The 20,333-nt window shown below is 45.4% G+C and overlaps 2 protein-coding genes across 3 annotated transcripts in view; both read left to right on the top strand.

The window, feature by feature from the left end:
• The window catches only part of LOC112266317 (collagen alpha-1(VIII) chain), a 28,660-nt gene extending 24,877 nt beyond the window's left edge, over nucleotides 1–3,783 (top strand). For both annotated transcript variants that reach the window (XM_024443705.2, XM_024443704.2), the window contains one exon: nucleotides 451–3,783. In XM_024443705.2, coding sequence (XP_024299473.1) covers nucleotides 451–2,399 — 1,949 coding nt within the window. In that variant the 3' untranslated portion in view covers nucleotides 2,400–3,783. The remainder of the gene's footprint in view (nucleotides 1–450) is intronic.
• A 3,019-nt stretch (nucleotides 3,784–6,802) lies between these two features.
• Nucleotides 6,803–9,879, top strand: LOC112266322 (protein jagunal homolog 1-B). The gene is made up of 3 exons (XM_024443712.2): nucleotides 6,803–6,931; nucleotides 8,589–8,686; nucleotides 8,864–9,879. Exons 2-3 carry the CDS (start codon nucleotides 8,598–8,600, stop codon nucleotides 9,324–9,326), a joined length of 552 nt encoding a protein of 183 aa, XP_024299480.1. The 5' UTR covers nucleotides 6,803–6,931; nucleotides 8,589–8,597; the 3' UTR covers nucleotides 9,327–9,879.
• The last annotated feature ends 10,454 nt before the right edge of the window (nucleotides 9,880–20,333 follow it).

Raw genomic sequence — 20,333 nt, 5'->3', positions numbered from 1 at the left:
AACCCAAATGAGTTCTACATGGAACCAAAAAGTGTTTTCCCTGGAACAAAAAAGGGTTCTCCTATGGGAACAGCCAAAGAACCCTTTTGGAAACCTTTTTTCGAAGAGTGTAAGACATTTCACATAAATGTGTATTTTGACTGTTTCTACAATCAAGCAAGGAATCAGAGAAGGCGGAAAGAAAGTATGTTTGATAGATAACTAGGAAATGTAACATGCTTTTAACATCCACTATCAGCACCCTGTGTCCAAAGGGGACATTAAAGTCAGCTTTTAGCATTCATTTTCAAAGATAATAATTTGGCCCATCATCTACGGTTGAAGGTACATTGGGCTTACCCAAATGTCCATGCATATTAATTGGTCATGTTCCTATGTGCTCAATGAGATACTCAAGTCACTAACTCAAGTCAGTAATTCATGATAAATGCTAATTGATGTCATCCACAGGTCAGTCATATCCCAGTAATGGGAAAGGCCTTGGAGGCCCACCACCTGATGATAGGGGACTACAGGGTCCTGGTCCCGAGGGGCCACCAGGAGCCCAAGGGCCTCCAGGACCACAGGGCCCTCCAGGGATGCTAGGTCAAGGGATGCCCGGCCCCCATGGAAAACCAGGCCCTCCTGGTCCCCAAGGGTATCCTGGGATAGGAAAACCCGGAATGCCGGGAATGCCCGGTAAACCTGGTGGAGGCGGCCAGCCTGGTCCGAAGGGCGACCTTGGTCCTGGTGGTGATGTAGGACCAATGGGGATGCCTGGGGGGCCAGGTCTTCCAGGGCCACCAGGCCTGCCAGGCATCGGGAAGCCAGGGGGTCAGGGACTGCCTGGGCAGCCTGGGCCTCGAGGGGAGCCTGGACACAAGGGCATACCTGGACTGCCTGGTCTTCCTGGGCCCAAGGGAGACAAAGGGATTGGCTTGCCAGGATTGCCAGGTTTGAAAGGACCTGGTGGACCTCCTGGGCCTCCTGGTCAAGGGGGTTTGCCAGGGGTTGGAAAACCAGGTCTGAATGGACTACCAGGATTGCCCGGGGGGGCAGGAAAACCAGGCCCACCTGGAGAAGGAGGACTTGCTGGTCCACCAGGTGAAGGGGGAGAACCAGGACCACCTGGGCTACCAGGTATTGGCAAGCCTGGGCATGATGGTTTGCCAGGACAACCAGGGTTCCCAGGCGGTAAAGGGGAATCAGGCCCACCAGGTTTGCCAGGGGGCTCAGGCCTACCTGGTTACGGAAAGCCAGGATATCCTGGACCAAAAGGAGACAAAGGACATGGAGGTTTTTCTGGAGCTCCAGGCCCAAAAGGTGACAAAGGTCATGGAGGTCTCCCAGGGCAGGAAGGCCTTCCTGGACCCAACGGGCCACCGGGCCTACCCGGTACCATTGGGCCACCTGGGGGTCTTGGTTTCCCAGGTCCGAAGGGAGAAGGTGGCAATGGAGGGCCAAAGGGGCTGCCAGGTCCTAAAGGTGAGCCAGGGCCCCCAGGGCTTCCTGGACAGGGTGGGTATCCTGGAGAGGGTGGTCAACCAGGACCGAGAGGTATACCAGGGCCACTGGGTCCGAAAGGGGATAACGGCCACAAAGGGTTACCTGGCCTCCCTGGAGCTCCTGGAATGCCCGGTTCAAGGGGAGAAGGTGGAATGCCCGGAGAAAAAGGTCACCAGGGACCCAAGGGAATCCCTGGAAATTTTGGTCCAGGTGGGCCACTTGGTCCTCCCGGTCTTCCCGGGCCAAAAGGCGAGCTTGGTCCACCAGGGAAACCTGGCTACCCCGGCGAAGGTAAACCTGGTGTTCCAGGCGCTTTAGGGCCCCAAGGGAAACCTGGCAACGGTGGACCCCCTGGTCAGCCTGGACAACCAGGACAACCTGGTCCCCCTGGCCCACCAGGACCCCCCACCCAACCACCTGGTCTTGGTGAAATCCTCCCTGAGCTGGGTCCTGGTCTGGACGGTCTTAAACAAGGCGGTTACAAGAAACCAAAGAATGGAGGGGACAGGAACGGCCTGGAGATGCCAGCATTCACGGCTCAGCTCACCAATCCTTTCCCCCCCGTAGGCTCCCCTGTGGTCTTCGACAAGCTCCTGTACAATGGTCATCAGGACTACAATCCCCAAACCGGCGTCTTCAGCTGTACCATACCGGGAATCTATTACTTTGCTTACCACGTCCACTGCAAAGGAGCGAATGTGTGGGTGGCGCTGGTCAAGAACAATGAGCCTGTGATGTACACATATGATGAGTACAAAAAGGGCAGCCTGGACCAGGCGTCAGGGAGCGCTGTGCTCCCCTTACAGCAAGGAGACACTGTGCATGTACAGCTTCCATCTGACCAGGCAGCAGGACTTTATGCCGGTCAATATGTCCACTCTTCATTCTCCGGATATTTATTGTACCCAATGTAAAGATCAACAACAAAAAGGGCATCCACACCACAACTCACTACATAGCTGTTTTATTAGTGTTTTATTCATTTTAAACTGTTGACCTCAATAGTCACACATGACAATGGTGAATGTGTGAGTGCTACAGCTATAGTATGTTTCTGCCTTTGTATTGCAGTATTAGATGGGTGAAAAAAAAGATCAATCTCTGCAATACATTTAATTTACCCCAGAAATTAATTTGGCAAAACCCTCAGATAAATTATTTGAGATGTCTGTATGTAGATATTCAGATAATTATGCAAATTACAATTTCTGTTGGTTAATAGGGGGTAAAAATGTTGCAAATGATTGAGAATACTGACTATCCCAGTTGTAGCAGTGTCATCCACCTCACGTGATTGACAGTGTTTATAGAGAAAACATGGTTGCTGACATGCTATGGCGCTACTGTGGATAGCAGCATATTACATTGGAAACAATGTGTTATTTTTTTATTAAAGAGAACTATTTTCAGGATGGAATTATTACATTTGCCCAACATGTTCTTCTCCTTATGTGAATACATAGCATTTGTTTGTATTTTATATTTGCATATCAGATTTATGTTATGTGCACTCAGTATATCCGTTCTTTGCATTCCAACAGCCATATGACGCCACTAAAGGGCAAGCCGTCTACCGCAGCTTTCATAAGCAAGCATCAACGCATCCGCTTTATCTGTCATGCATACCTAATGTTAGTACACAATTATTCTTCAGAGGTCATTCTTCCATGTGTGGACTTTTCAGAAGACATTCTAACGTCTTTATTTCATGCCAGATTATACTTTTGGCATATAAGTAACACTGTTACATTCACAGTATGTTTTACCATACATTGTTCCCCTTTAACAACATGATTTTCCCGATCCCATAGTTCCTCCACGACAGATTGATTTCTTTTTTATCATCCACTTATTCACGTTGTTCCAGATTATGCAGAAGAGTCTACCATTTTTATTTATTGATATCATATTTGGAAATTAGATTGTTTCATGGTTTGGAACCTAACATAAAATTAAATTGACATGCAACATAGTGAAGACATTTGGTTGTAAGCTGCCCATTTCATCTGTTGTGCATTAATAAATAAATGAGTTATGAGAGTTTGAAGGGGTGTATAGTCAACATTTCCAATATGCACATTAAGTTAAAAAGTCAACCACACTTCTCTAAGGTATGTGGCAGTATTCCTCTCTGTCATTTATTTGTTTAACTACTGATTTTGTCTGAAATTGTAAATGTGTATCCCTGTTGAGACTGCCTTGAATGAAAAAATAAATGTTACCTGACAATGGTGCTAAACATATAACCAAATGAAGAACTTAGTATAATGTTTTTGGCACTATTGTTGTTTTTCTAAAAGATGAAGTGATTAAAACAATGTGTTCTCTTCTTCGATTGCTACTTGTTGCATTGGGCCTGCACACAAGCTGTGTTCACATTGGGCCTGCACACAAGCTGTGTTCACATTGGGCCTGCACACAAGGGCCTGTGTGTTCACATTGGGCCTGCACACAAGCTGTGTTCACATTGGGCCTGCACACAAGCTGTGTTCACATTGGGCCTGCACACAAGCTGTGTTCACATTGGGCCTGCACACAAGCTGTGTTCACATTGGGCCTGCACACAAGCTGTGTTCACATTGGGCCTGCACACAAGTGTGTTCACATTGGGCCTGCACACAAGCTGTGTTCACATTGGGCCTGCACACAAGCTGTGTTCACATTGGGCCTGCACACAAGCTGTGTTCACATTGGGCCTGCACACAAGCTGTGTTCACATTGGGCCTGCACACAAGCTGTGTTCACATTGGGCCTGCACACAAGCTGTGTTTCACATTGGGCCTGCTGTGTTCACACAAGCTGTGTTCACATTGGGCCTGCACACAAGCTGTGTTCACATTGGGCCTGCACACAAGCTGTGTTCACATTGGGCCTGCACACAAGCTGTGTTCACATTGGGCCTGCACACAAGCTGTGTTCACATTGGGCCTGCACTGTGTTCACATTGGGCCTGCACACAAGCTGTGTTCACATTGGGCCTGCACACAAGCTGTGTTCACATTGGGCCTGCACACAAGCTGTGTTCACATTGGGCCTGCACACAAGCTGTGTTCACATTGGGCCTGCACACAAGCTGTGTTCACATTGTTCACATTGGCCTGCACACAAGCTGTGTTCACATTGGGCCTGCACACAAGCTGTGTTCACATTGGGCCTGCACACAAGCTGTGTTCACATTGGGCCTGCACACAAGCTGTGTTCACATTGGGCCTGCACACAAGCTGTGTTCACATTGGGCCTGCACACAAGCTGTGTTCACATTGGGCCTGCACACAAGCTGTGTTCACCTGCATTGGGCCTGCACACAAGCTGTGTTCACATTGGGCCTGCACACAAGCTGTGTTCACATTGGGCCTGCACACAAGCTGTGTTCACATTGGGCCTGCACACAAGCTGTGTTCACATTGGGCCTGCACACAAGCTGTGTTCACATTGGGCCTGCACACAAGCTGTGTTCACATTGGGCCTGCACACAAGCTGTGTTCACTTTGGGCCTGCACACAAGCTGTGTTCACATTGGGCCTGCACACAAGCTGTGTTCACATTGGGCCTGCACACAAGCTGTGTTCACTTTGGGCCTGCACACAAGCTGTGTTCACATTGGCATTTTGAAGTGACTCAAATCCAATTTTTTTGTATATCCGATTTTAATCTGTTATTTTTCCTGCCATCTGAACCGCCAAAAAGCACATGGAATCAGATATTTCAAGCCACATTTCAAATCATCTTCGTAGGTGGTATGAAATCAGATACAAATCTGAGTCCTGGCCATGCGACTTGAGTCTGATCTGTCTAATCTGACTTATTTTTAAACTTATTTGGCATATCTTGTTGCTTGCTGGCCACTCTGACAGTTTGACAAGAACATGCGGTAGCCAACTTGCTAATTGTTTACAAGCAAATTAGTGAATGTGCTACCTAGCGAGCAAGTTGACTGCTATGGCCATCCAAAAAGGACTTGTTTTTAAAGTTGAATCATCTTATCCTTTGAGTTCTTACACTATGATTTTGAACATTTAAATCAACTAGTAAACGTCCATGGCAGGCATTGTTGTCACCTTAGCCTGTTACATAACTTTTGAGCGATAGGAACCAGGAGCACCAGCACCAATCAGCCTACATCACAGCACACACACCTGTGACAACTGCCATAGCCATGTCAGCAAAAAAGACTGCTGTCTGAACACACACATATCCCATTTGGTCACTTGTAACTTGCTGTTTGTACAGCCAATATTCCAAAACGGATTTCAAAAACAAACCTGATTCGAGGGTCCAACACATGCTATTGTTGGTTACTCACTGTTTTCAAGAAGATCATCATCATCATCATCATTTTTGTCAATACCTGTACAACACTGCATACACTCACAAAATTCAATATAATGCATTTGTTGCTGAATGTTTACATAAAGAATCATTTATATTTGACAGACCACTAGTTAAACATCTCTCATATAGCTACAAACAGATGAATATCAGAAAATACACTGCGGTGTTATAGGTGTCACATTTATGGGCAGGTTGCAGCAGTGTGTAGGAGGGATAATCCAAGATGTGGGAAGTGTGAAGGAGGACATGGGACAGAGCAATGTGTAGTTTCGATGGAAAAAAAGTGTGTATACTGTGCCCATGTTGCGGAAAATTGGAGGTGTCCGGTGCGAGAGAGGCAGGTTGAGGTGGCCAGGGTCATAGTGCAGAAGCTGTCCTATTATGAGGCAGTGAAGAAGGTAGAGGGTGGATAAAGGGTAAGGGATTCTGAGAGGATCCCTGTGAATAGTAGATCTGTGCCAGAACAGAGGGATAGGCCAATGAGCGATATACTGTATGTTTCAGTAAGGTTGGCTCCTCCAATGGTTATCAACTGTACCACAGTGATGGAATGTAAGTCACAGAAAATATATGTTGTGGTGGCAGCTGCAGAAAAGTACTTGGGCGTACGAGATTTGACTTCAGAAGAGTTACAGGGTGTGTTGAGTGGTAGTGTCCCGTCCTCTCAGGTCGTTGGCCTGGGGTAGAATCAGATACGGTTAAAGTAGTGAAATAAGGTGGTGGGTTTTAATGAGTGTAAGGTTAGTTGGTAGGGTAATTAAAAATATATTTTATTTTTCCCGTTTCCCCTTCTCCTATTTTGTATCACAAAGTGTAATGGATTTATAATATTGTTCGATGGATTTTTAAACGTTCAATTAACAAACTTATTTCGAACCTCACGAAGAAGAAGATCATAGCCTGTCGCAATGAGCGTTTCTGTTTCCAACTGTAGTATAACTTTTTGGATTGTCCCCCACTGCCATCCGTTCAGTCATCTGTCCAATCACAGATTGAATAGTCAACACTTCCGTATTGCACATGTCTACGGGAGAAAGGAGGAATGTCCACAGAGTTTAGTCGCAATACGTTTGTTAATTGAACGTGTAACGACTATTGTTGTACTGAACATACAGTAAGTATTACATTAACATATGTCTAGCAAACTAAACTTTAGCTGCAGTTGTCTGTAGTTTGTTTTTGCAAGGTGTCTACGGCAATGAGACTTAGCTAGCAGTACCACTAAGTTGGCAAGCTGGCTAGCAGTACCACTAAATTGACTTGTACATCGTCCTGGATTGTAAATGAGGAAATGCATGACAAACGGTGATCATGCTTGCTTAGTACAAACAGCTGGTCGATTTAGAAACTGCATACTAATAGCTGATGATGCTAGCTAGCTTGGTAACTTTAAAATTGTCTGGGTGACTTTTTACATTTTGACTTGTAACGTTACATTGTCATGCATTTCCCCACTGACAGTCCAGGACGAACTGTGAGTATGCTTGTTTAGTTTACAAGCAGCAGGTCGTTTTATAAACTACATACTAATAGCTGATGGTGCTTGCTAGCTAACTAACTCGGTCTTAAAACTGTATTGGAATCAGACCTGTTGATGAATGTTTTAACACATGGGCCTCTGGTCTCTTTCTAAATAGTCCACAGGGGGATTTAAATATTTTACTGGCTAACTAGAAATCATCCTCGCCTGGCCTGGCGTTATCTGAAAAGCCAGCAGAAGGGGACAGGAAAGCAGAGGGTAGCCAAGCTAGTATTAATCCACATGCCCATCATCCTCATGTGTCCACTGTCAAGTTAACTGGGTAACCTTCAGGAAAACTAGGAGGATCAGCTATGCTTTGTACAAGTCATTTCTGTATTTATGCCTCAACTAATCTATTAGCCTAATGCATAGACCTTATTCACTCAAGTCATAGACTGTTATCTGTACTACCACACGGCAGGCGGTACCTACTGCCAATGGGACCCTGAACAGCTTCTACTCCTTAGCCATAAGACTGTTAAATAGTTAACCAAATAGCTACCTTTTGAGTCATCACATACTCTGCAGATACTGCTTATTATCTATCCTGTTGCCTAAAGACTTTACCCCTACCTATATGTAAATATCTACCTCAATTACATTGACTCGGTATTGGTACTCAGTGTATATAGCCAAGTCATCATTTCTCAGTACTGGTACCCCATGCATTTCGTCAAGTTGTAATTGACTCAGTACTGGTACTCTGTGTATATAGTCATGTTATAATTGACTCAGTACTGGTACCCCGTGTATATAGCCATGTTATCATTGACTCAGTACTGGTACCCCGTGTATATAGTCATGTTATAATTGACTCAGTACTGGTACCCCGTGTATATAGCCATGTTATCATTGACTCAGTACTGGTACTCTGTGTATACAGCTAAGTAATCGTTACTCATTGTGTATTTATTATTTATTATTATCTTTCTATTATTCTCTCTGCATTGTGGGAAGGGCTCGTAAGTAAGCATTTCACTGTTAGTCTACACCTGTTTACAGAGCATGTGACTAATGCAATTCTTAATTTATTGGTATTGCTCATTTCATACAAATTGTATTAGTTCTATTATTTTAAAGGCTAGTTGTCTAATGTAATTAGCCTGCCATTAGGTTACAATGTCTTCGAGAGTGATAGCTTATGCTGTATACTTATCTGCAGTTGTGAAATAACTAATGAGCACTAATGAGCACCTTAGAAAGCTCTAACACAATGAATGACAGGTTTTACTTTGAGTTTTTTGGACAGGCGGTAACCATGGCTTCCCGAGCTGGACCTCGAGCTACTGGCACAGATGGAAGTGACTTTCAGCACCGCGAGAGAGTGGCCTCACACTACCAGATGAGGTTCGCTCTCATTTGAATGTTAATGCATTTTAGTCATTTAGCAGACGCTCTTATCCAGACCGGCTTACAGGAGCGATTAGGGTTAAGTGCCTACATAAAACAAGATGACAGGTTTTGTTCACAGTGACCCATTTGAAACATCACATTCTTGTGCTTCTCCTCTGTCTTTCTCATCAGTGTCGCCCTCAAGTCCGAGATCCGTAAGCTGAACATCGTCCATGTTCTGATCTGGCTCCTCTTAGCTGCCCAGGTGACAGTGAGCCAGCTGAACCTAGTGTCCCACAGTGTGGTGGCTGCTCCCTACCAGTGGGAGTACCCCTACCTGCTAAGTGTCATCCCTTCCCTCTTCAGCTTCATGGCCCTGCCCAAAAACAACATCAGCTACCTGGTGATCTCCATGATCAGTGCTGGCCTCTTCTGCATAGCACCGCTCATCTACGGGGGCATGGAGATGTTCCCAGTGGCCCAGCAGCTGTACCGCCACGGCAAGGCCTACCGCTTCATCTTCGGCTTCTCTGCCGTGTCCGTCATGTACCTGGTGATGGTGATCGCGGTGCAGGTGCACGGCTGGCAGATCTACTACAGCAAGAAGCTGCTGGACGCCTGGTTCACCTCCACACAAGACAAGAAGAAGAAATGAGGACAGAGGACTAAATTATTTAAACAACTGACAAGGAATGACTATTGCTGCCTGCCACTGTCTGACACCACTTCTAGGCCCATCTTCCATCTATATTTGAATTCTACATCCCCATCTCGCCATCCCTAATTGATAGTTGTAGGACTAATTGGAATACTCAGCAGACTGTCCTGTCGTCTTCCTGGTAACCCTCTAACCTCCATTATCTCATCTCCTGGCTCTGGTGCCTGTGGACAGATTAAGACTGGAGTTGTCTGAGACTCCAGGGTTTAATGTTGACCTGTTCTGCTGCCTTTAGAAAGCGTCCTCTTTATGTCTCAGTCCTGATCTATGGAGCTGGCTGCCATAATCTGTGAGGGATACAGTTGTGTCTTTGGCTATGCCGGATTAGGTGATATGGCATGCTGTTCTATAAAATCATTTCTCTGTAATTAATATTACCTGATTTGAGCTAATCAGGTAAATAATTACCTAGAAAGTCAGGGAACCACGAAATAATGTTTATAGAGCTGTTATCTTCCGAATAAACTCTTAAAGACCTGGTAATCTTTTACATCAATAGCAGTCCATATTTAATCGTCGCCTTATTCAGTCTCATCTGAAAGTTGCAAATTCTTGGTTATCTTCACGAACCCTGGCTAACAAGTTGAATCAGCAATACAAAATGTGGTTTATTTATTTACTAAATACCTAAATAATCACACAGAATTACATCTACACAGAATGGATCATACATTGATTACAAATGTCATAAAGGATAACGTCCCTAGCGGACGGAACAGATATGACGGCTGGTTACATACAGAAAGGGGGTTGGGGAGCAAAAAGATTGTGTCTATCGGGCTGTAGGCAGCTACTCTATCGTAAATACGGAATCTTATGCATTCTAAATAACCGCCCATTTGGAAAAGGAAAATGCAATAAATATTTACTCTGAGCTGCGCTTCGATCGGTTGGTCGTAGATGGGAGGCCGGGTTGTCCTTTGAAGAATGTCTGGTGGTAGAACGGCTACTTGGTAGTACCGTCGTCGTGTGGTAGGACTGATACTCTGTCCGTCCTCTCCTTGCCCACGTCTACAGCTGCTGCGCTAACACAATGGCTAGGAGATATCACTTCTTTAGTGAATAAGAGGTCAAAGTTCATGCCAAGTTGCCATACTTTAAGCTCATGCTATATTCTGGCTGGTATAGTCGAAATTCATCCTTCCGGCATGTAGGTCGTCACCTTCACATTGAAATGCTAATTCGATGCTAATTTCGTTAGGTTGGTTCTGTAGGTGGTCTTTGTCCTTTCAACGTGGGGACCTCAAGTCCGCACATCCTTGGAACAGAAAGTTACAAGGGGCTTATATAGGGTTGGGAGAGAGGGCCGTGTTTCATAGTTTACAACCGATGTCTGTTCACATGGGCGGGGCCACTGAGTTGAGCATAGTTCACTCATGAAAACCAATTCTCTCATTTAGAAGCTAAAATTACATTTAATCTTTTCACAAATAGTTTCATATTTAAACATTTAAATTGCACAACAATTCCATGTGAATCTGATAACTAGAATGTGTAGACTTTCCAAGATACAGTTTATGTTGTCCTATCAACAGTAATAATGTCTCAGACGCCAACTGATCTGACATCATTCATTAAGTACCAATGCATATTTTCAACTGGTTGGATTACTGAAATAGGGTTCCGTTTCCCACCTTTTGATGTTCCCAGACTCTATGTTAACAAAGGGATTCTCAATAGTTACATCGGTAGAGTAGAGAGAGGAAAAAGTGGAAAGGTATTTATGGGGGTCATAAACCTCCCCCAACATGCCAACGTCATGACACAGTAGCATCAAAGAAGACATTGTTTCAGACTATTTTAATCCAAACTATTTAGATTTATCGCTAAACTGTTGTTTACAGACTGTCAATAGACTACTATCAGGTCTCAGCAAAAGCCACTGTTATCAACTATCTATCAACTCTACCATTTATTGGCAGTGATAATGACATCTCTCAAAGTACAGTAGAAAACATTTCTACACGGATGCAGACACAATGAAACTGGAACAGCATGGATCATCTCCTATGTTTATAGCAACTGACACTATGTATTCTTGTTTATGTGGTTTACTGAGTTAATTAACTTTTTTAAAGTCTCTTTACAACAGGGGGATCTCAGCACATCATCTGCCATTCCAACCTCCATTGACATAACTACCTCAACTACTTACACTCAAACTGACAGTCCAGCTACAGATACTCCAACTACTGCTGCCCCTTTAACCCCTGACCATCCAACTACTGATAGCCCACCTGACCCGGCTGTCCAAATACTGGCACGCCAACATCTGACACTCAACATCCTTCACTTCGTAGACATCTGTGTGGAGTAAAGGTGGTCTAGAGTTCTTTTTCCTATGGTTGCAAATGTGACATGCTGGTAGAAATAAAAGTAAAAAGGATTCAAATTTGCCTGCATTAAACTCACCAGCCACTAGGAGCACCACTTCTGGATGAAAGGAGGATACCTAGTCAGTTGTACAACTGAAATGTGTCTCCCACAGTTAACCCAAACCCTCTGAATCAGAGAGGTGTGGGGGGGTTGCCATAATCGACATCCACGTCTTCAGCTCCCGGGGCACAGTAGGTTAACTGCCTTGCTCAGTGGTAGAACGACAGATTTTTACCTTGTCAGCTTGGGGATTCGGTCTAGAAATCTTTCAGTTACTTGTCCAACGCCCTAACAACTAGGCTACCTGAGGATTTCCTTGCTTGCTTATGGCCATAGACCGTACTCAACAAGCTGTATAAGTGCCAGAATTGGTTTATAGTGGGAAATAGATGGCTAAGAATATAGATAAACTCTCTTCCTACTGTAGATAGTGTGGTCTATGGCTTATCATGAGGTACTCTACCTCAGGCAAGCAATGCCTGAGACTTCCTTAATATTAGACATTGTGCACCAGCTGTTATTGACAAATAGACACACACCCCCACCCCTTGTCTTACCAGACGTAGCTGTTCTGTCCTGCCGATGCATAGAGAAGCCAGCCAGCTCTATATTATCTGTGTCGTCGTTCAGCCACGACTCTGTGAAACATAAGATATTACAGTTTTTAATGTCCTGCTGGTAGGATAACCTCAAACTGAGATCATCCAGTTTATTTTTCCAGTGATTGCACGTTGGCCAATAGAACGGATGGTAGAGATGGGTCACCCACTCGCCGACAAATTCTCACAAGGCATCCCGATCTCCGCCCCCTGTATTTCCGTCTTTGCTTCACGGGAATGACAAGGACTCGGGCCTGGTCTTTGGGAAGCACTAAATCCTATATCCTATATCCTTCGCGTCAGATCGCAGTTCTGATATCCAGATGCTCTTTTCGGTCATAAGAGACCGTAGCAGCAACATTTTACGTACAAAATAAGTTACAAACAATGCAAAAAAACAAACATAGCACAGTTGATGGCTGCCCTTTACGGGCTCCGAAACCCCTCCAGCGCCATTATCATTATCCAACCTACCAGGCAGTCTGAGGTCCATAGCGCTCTGGAGCAGGTCTTCATCAAGGATTGCTCTGTACTTTGCTCCGTTCATCTTTCCCACGTTCCTGACTGGTCTCCCAGCCCCTGCCGCTGAAAAACATCCCCACAGCATGATGCTGCCACAACCATGCTTCACCATAGGGATGGTGTCAGGTTTCCTCCAGACGTGATGCTTGGCTTTCAGGCCAAAGAGTTCGATCTTGGTTTCATTTTGGCAAACCCCAAGTATGCTGTCATGTGACTTTTACTGAGGAGTGACTTCCTTCTGGCCACTCTACCATAAAGGCCTGATTGGTGGAGTGCTGCAGAGATGGTTGTCCTTCTGGAAAGTTCTCCCATCTCCAGGGGAACACTGTCAGAGTGACCATTGTGGTTCTTGGTCACCTCCCTGACCAAGGCCCTTCTCCACTGATTGCTCAGTTTGGCCGGGTGGCCAGCTCTAGGAAGAGTCATGGTGGTTACAAACTTCTTCCATTTAAGAATGATGGAGGCCACTGTTCTTGGGCACCTTCAATCCTGCAGAAATGTTTTTGTACCCTTCCCCAGATCTGTGCCGCGACACAATCCGGTCTTGGAGCTCTACAGACAATTCCTTCGACCTCATGGCTTGTTTTTTTCTCTGACATACACTGTCAACTGTGGGACCTTATATAGACAAGTGTGTGCCTTTCTAAAGCTTGTCCAATCAATTGAATTTACCACAGGTGGACTCCAATCACATTGTAGAAACATCTCAAGGATGATCAATGGAAACTAATTTTGATATCTTACAGCAAAGGGTGAATACTTTTTTGTAAATGAGGTATTTCTGTTTTGGTTTTCAATAAAACCTCTTTTTGCTTTGTCATTATGGGGTATTGTTTGTACATTGATGAGGAAACAATTGTATTTATTCAATTTTAGAATAAGACTGTATGGTAACAAAATGTGTAAAAAGTCAGGGGTCTGAATACTTTCCGAATGCTATGTATATGGCTGCATGCATGGGCTCCTGAGTGGCACAGCGGTCTAAGGCACTGCATCTCAGTTCTAGAGGCGTCACTACAGACCCTGGTTCGATTACAGGCTCTCACACATCGGGCTGTGATTGGGAGTCACATAGGCCGGCGCACAATAGGCCCAGTGTCGTCCGGGATTGGCCGGGGTAGGCCGTCGTTATAAATAAGAATGGCCTTGTCTAGTTAAATAAAATGCAAAACTACCAGGCAATAACATTCTGTCTTTTAGGACTGCCTGCGGTTGTGGTGTCCCTCACCTTAGGAATTAGTTACAGAGTGGATGATCCACTGGGATACAGGCAGGAGGAATTGTGAGTTAATACTGTACTATACTACTCTATACTGTACTGCCCATAGGAAAAAAATCTGTTGTTCACTCGGATATCCTCCAGATCTTTTGTGACTACCTAGAGCTTCTCAATTTTGAATCATTCTGTGACCATTTGTGTCTGGGTTATTGCTCCTAAAGGCCCATTGGGAAAAATATTGAGATGTTAGAGACTTCTATGATACATATATAGGACACTTGAATTGAGATTATCGTTTTAGCATTATTCGAGAAGTATGATCAGCAGAGGTCTCATCATTGTAAACCGTTGAGCTCATCCTTGCCTCTTATTTTAAAGGAGCAATAATGATAAGTTCCTGAGACAAGTTTGAGACTTTTATTAGGCTAATGATCTTTGTCTGAGGGGATCATTTCAGAAATGTCTAAGTAGTATGAGCCATAAAGGAGATCTCTACATTGAATGTGCAACGTCTCATCCTCGTCTCATTTATCTTAAAATTACTACAGAAGCTATACATCAGCTTGATTAATGAGATGAGACAGTTGAGAATTGAATTTGTTAGCATTCATTTGCAGTATTAATGATTAGCTGTTCAAAACAAGAATGAAAACTGATACAGTTCAACAAATGTATTCAACAGTGCTTATTATATTAACAAAGCATCTCACTTTTCATTCCCAGCAATCCCTTTTGCACACTGCTGCTACTTGCTATGTATTATCTATGCATAGTCACTTCACCCCCTCCTACATGTACAAATGACCTCAACTAACTTGTACCCTCGCACACTGACTCGGTACCGGTGACCCCTCTATATAGCCTCGTTATTCTTATTGCGTTACTTTTTATTTTAGTCTACTTGGTAAATATTTTCTTAACTCTTCTTGAACTCCACTGTTGGTTAAGGGCTTGTAAGTAAACATTTCATGGTAAAGTCTACACTTGTTGTATTTGGTGCATGTGACAAATAAAGTTTGATTTGAGATTGGTTTCCATTAACTGTAAGAATGTAAAAACAATGAATATATAGCATAAGTTCTTGTAGTTATACTCTTGTATTAGTTAAACCCCAAAATAATATTGTAGAGATGAAAATAGGCAGTTGTCACCCACCAGATGTAGTCAACAAAAAGTCTAACCTACATGTGACACCAAGCACATAGCAGTATGTTCTTAAATGAACCTTATTGCAAATATGAACATTGTACACAAACAAAAATATTTGAGTCACTACTCTGTCCTGCTCTGGTCCTACACTTGTTGATGAATGCCTTCATCGATTCCAGTCCAACCATCCAAGGAAGCACATCGCAAGACAGGCTGGAATAAAGTATATAAAACATTTCATGAATATTTTGACAAATAACACCTGACATTTCTACTCAAGGACTCACAGTATGCAAAACAGAAACATCTTAAAAAAACATTGGGGATTTTAGTTTGTTTTAGAGGTATTTAAGATACAGTTTTCAGAAACTTGATTAGACTTGATTGCAGAGATAAATTACCATATAACATACGTAAATCCTTTTCATCAAGAATCAATCCTAATTTGCTGTAGGCAGTTAAGTAACAAAGTAACCTAGCTTTGAGAAAATACTTACTTAGAATTCCTCTGACCTTCTTCTGGTCGAGGACTCGCTTCCTCTCTGGGATCTTGCCATGGCGTCCAAAGGCAAATGAATTGACACATTCTTCCACTGAGAAAAAACGGTCAAAAATGATATGAAACAGATGTAAAAAATCTTGCCTAGATGCCTGATGGATGGCAGCCAGGTGGAACGATGAGAGGAACATGCCACTGTCAGGAAACAACTCTTGCTCGCCGGACAGCACCGATGGCTTTCTCTCCTGTAGCTCACAGTGTTGCTCTCCAACGATGTCAATGAGAGCGTGCAGCTCTCGGATCTGGACTGGGTCTGAGATGAGACAATAGCACATACAGTACATTCATTATTATTAGACCCAATCACTCTTCCAAATATATAAAAAATGTTTTTAAAAAAGACAGAAATGGGGTTGGAAAAGTTGTTCAAAATTATTTACAATTCAACTTCACAAAATAAAGTTTGATAGGTGACATGATATTAATTACTTACCTATTCTCAAAATTACTTCCTCCATCCTTCCCTTGTCACACAGGATTTTTTAAACCTCATCCCTCATCACATAGCGGCTGGTGTGAGGTGACCCACTGGGGCTGGTGTGTGCTGTCCCACTGAGGCTGGTGCGTTCCATCCAGTGAGGGCTTGTGCATGCTGTCCCACTGGGGCTGGTGTGTGCTGTCCCATTGATGCTGGTGCGTTCCATCCAGTGAGGGCTTGTGCATGCTGTCCCACTGGGGCTGGTGTGTGCTGTCCCACTGAGGCTGGTGCGTTTCATCCAGTGAGGGCTGGTGTGTGCTGTCCCACTGAGGCTGGTGCGTTCCATCCAGTGAGGGCTTGTGCATGCTGTCCCAATGGGGCTGGTGCGTTCCATCCAGTGAGGGCTTGTGCATGCTGTCCCACTGGGGCTGGTGTGTGCTGTCCCACTGAGGCTGGTGCGTTCCATCCAGTGAGGGCTTGTGCATGCTGTCCCACTGGGACTGGTGAATTCCATCCAGTGAGGGCTTGTGCATGCTGTCCCACTGGGGCTGGTGTGTGCTGCCCCACTGGGGCTGGTGTGTGCTGCCCCACTGGGGCTGGTGTGTGCTGTCCCACTGAGGCTGGTGCGTTCCATCCAGTGAGGGCTGGTGTGTGCTGTCCCACTGAGGCTGGTGCGTTCCATCCAGTGAGGGATGGTGTGTGCTGTCCCACTGAGGCTGGTGCGTTCCATCCAGTGAGGGCTTGTGCATGCTGTCCCACTGAGGCTGGTGCATTCCATCCAGTGGGGGCTGGTGCGTGCTGTCCCACTGGGGCTGGTGTGTGCTGTCCCACTGAGGCTGGTGCATTCCATCCAGTGGGGGCTGGTGCGTGCTGTCCCACAGGGGCTGTTGTGTGTTGTCCCACTGAGGCTGGTGCATTCCATCCAGTGGGGGCTGGTGCATGCTGTCCCACAGGGGCTGTTGTGTGCTGTCCCACTGAAGCTGATGCATTCCATCCAGTGGGGGCTGGTGCGTGCTGTCCCACAGGGGCTAGGGGAAGCTGTCCCTGCACTGCTGGTGGATGCTGTCTCACCAGGGTGGGTGTGTGCTGTCTCATAGGGGTTGGGGAATGCTGTCCAACTGGGGTTGGTGCGTGCTGTTCAATTGGGGCTGGTTGATGCTGTCTCACCAGGGCGAGTGCATTGCCACCATAGAGATGGACAGGCTGTGTTTTGTCTGCAGAGAGTAGGTATTGATCTGACATCTTCACTGTGTTCAGACAGTGGGCTCCTCAATTATTAGTGTCACTTGACACTTGACATGTAAGCTTAAATGTTCAGATGTGGGTGACTGACGTACTGTTAGTTGAGGTGGGCAGCCCTTCTCTTGCTCGTTCATATCTAAGAATCTGCCATGGTTTTTCTTTCAAACCTTTTTTTCAATCTGGTCTGGCTGCCCAATGTATTCAACAGTGGCCTTATAAAATGTGCCGTCTGACCACTTGGCTAGAATGGTTACTCCTGACCTAAGATCTTGCAGCTGTCTGATAGGAACTGCCTCTTCACCTAGAATATCAGATGTTTGGAAGAGTTTTGCAGTGCATCCATTCTTACACCTCACAAAAGCAAAATGTCCTGAAAGAGAAATTGAAAAGAGGGAGAGAAAATGTTAAAGCCTTATGCCACTCAAAAGATCACTGGTTGAGACGTGAGACATTCTCCTGGTGCTTATCCTACAGGTAGCAGACATTCAAATGATTTCAGATTAGTGCAGTACTTACCAGAATGCTCATTTGGGTCCAATTCTGGAGACATATCCTGCACTTTCTTTGTGGAAAACCTTTGTCTCTATGGAGGACAATTCTTCTTAGCTGCTAACCCGGTTGTAGCTATATTACTGTAGCTACATGCAGCTGGCTGCTCAGAAATACAACAGCACGCTATCATTTTCCATTTTGATACAGCCCTGAAAATGATATATTACATATGTTATTATTTCACCTTGGGGTACGAAAATGTAATCGTTCACAGTGTATTCAGTTAATTATGATTCTTATCTTCTTAGCAAATTCAAACTATCTGTGGCAAGGATCCGCGTGGATCACTCATCGTCAGCAAAGCAATGACCTCAATCTTAATTCCAACCGTCTTTCACGTGGGTCTTTGACTGTCGTCCAATCACATTTCAAGTAAAGTCGTCCAATGAGTTATATGTTCTTTGAAATAAACGCGAAACAGGGTTGATTAGGTAGTTGCCAGGGAGCAAATATACGTTATATGGTTTTGCCAGGGAGCTTGTACAAACTCACAGGGAAAAGTTGTGTTTGTGTTTGCAAGAGCTAACTAAGTAAAATAGCGTTATCTTTTAGTATTAGTCATGCAAGTTTATCACATAATTTACTTCAGTCGAGACCCCCATGCATATTGAATTACAATATAACATTTGCCTAGCTGGTAGCCTTAGCATTTCAGCATATGTGTGTACTGTATATAAGGGACAAAATTCCTAACAATTTTATTTGGTAATGCATATTAGTATTGCGTCTTGAATAAGATGTATTAGACTACGTATCTTGATGATAATTGTGTGAGTTGTGGCACTGGGCTAGCCATAATTAATTGTATCTCTATTAAATAATATTGGAGACTCAAAATGACAAGACCAGAGCCAAGAAGCTGATGGAGAAGAAAGATGAATAAAGACAACGCTGGGCCACTTAAACGACCAAGAAGGAATGCACATTTGGTGAGTGGCGTGACATTGCTCAGCCATATTTTAACATAGCAGACACCCGCATGAATGGAATGCAAGCACCCCATCAGAATGGATCGACGCACCTGCCCCATCAGGGCATAACACACGCCCCATCAGGGCAGAACACACACGCCCCATCAGGGCAGAACACACCTGCCCCATCAGGACAACGCACCAGCCCCATCAGTACAGAATACACCTGCCCCATCAGGACAACGCACCAGCCCCATCAGTACAGAATACACCTGCCCCATCAGGACAACGCACCAGCCCCATCAGTACAGAATACACCTGCCCCATCAGGACAACGCACCAGCCCCATCAGTACAGCATACACCTGCCCCATCAGGACAACGCACCAGCCCCATCAGTACAGAATACACCTGCCCAATCAGGACAACGCACCAGACCCATCAGTACAGAATACACCTGCACCATCAGGGCAGAACACTCCCGCCCCATCAGGGCAGAACACACACGCCCCATCAGGACAGAACACACCTGCCCCATCAGGACAGAAAACAGCTGCCCCATCAGGATAGAACACACCCGCCCCATCAGGACAGAACACACCTGCTGCATCAGGACAGAACACACCTGCTGCATCAGGACAGAACACACCTGCTGCATTAGGACAGAAAACAGCTGCCCCATCAGGACAGAACAGATCTGCCCCATCAGGACAGGACACACCCGCTGCATCAGGACAGAACACACCTGCCGCATCAGGACAGAACACACCTGCTGCATCAGGACAGAACACACCTGCTGCATCAGGACAGAACACACCCGCCCCATCAGGACAGAACACACCTGCCCCATCAGGACAGAACACGCCCGCTGCATTAGGACAGAACACACCTGCTGCATCAGGACAGAACACACCCGCTGCATCAGGACAGAACACACCTACTGCATCAGGACAGAACACACCTGCCCCATCAGGACAGAACACACCTGCTGCATCAGGACAGAACACACCTGCCCCATCAGGACAGAACACACCTGCTGCATCAGGACAGAACACACCTGCTGCATCAGGACAGAACACACCTGCTGCATCAGGACAGAACACACCTGCCCCATCAGGACAGAACACACCCGCCCCATCAGGACAGAACACACCTGCCCCATCAGGACAGAACACACCCGCTGCATCAGGACAGAACACACCTGCTGCATCAGGACAGAACACACCTGCCCCATCAGGACAGAACACACCTGCTGCATCAGGACAGAACACACCTGCTGCATCAGGACAGAACACACCTGCCCCATCAGGACAGAACACACCCGCCCCATCAGGACAGGACACACCTGCCCCAAGGACAGAACACCCCGCTGCATTAGGACAGAACACACCTGCTGCA

This window comes from Oncorhynchus tshawytscha, linkage group LG14 (assembly GCF_018296145.1).
Source record: "Oncorhynchus tshawytscha isolate Ot180627B linkage group LG14, Otsh_v2.0, whole genome shotgun sequence".
NCBI lineage: Eukaryota > Metazoa > Chordata > Actinopteri > Salmoniformes > Salmonidae > Oncorhynchus > Oncorhynchus tshawytscha.
This window is presented reverse-complemented; position numbering and strand designations above follow the sequence as displayed.

Coding starts and splice junctions, on each gene's coding strand:
- LOC112266322 (XM_024443712.2), top strand. CDS start 8,598: ATGGCTTCCCGAGCTGGACCTCGAGCTACTGGCACAGATGGAAGTGAC. Junction 8,687..8,863: donor GCCTCACACTACCAGATGAG/GTTCGCTCTCAT, acceptor CTTTCTCATCAG/TGTCGCCCTCAAGTCCGAGA.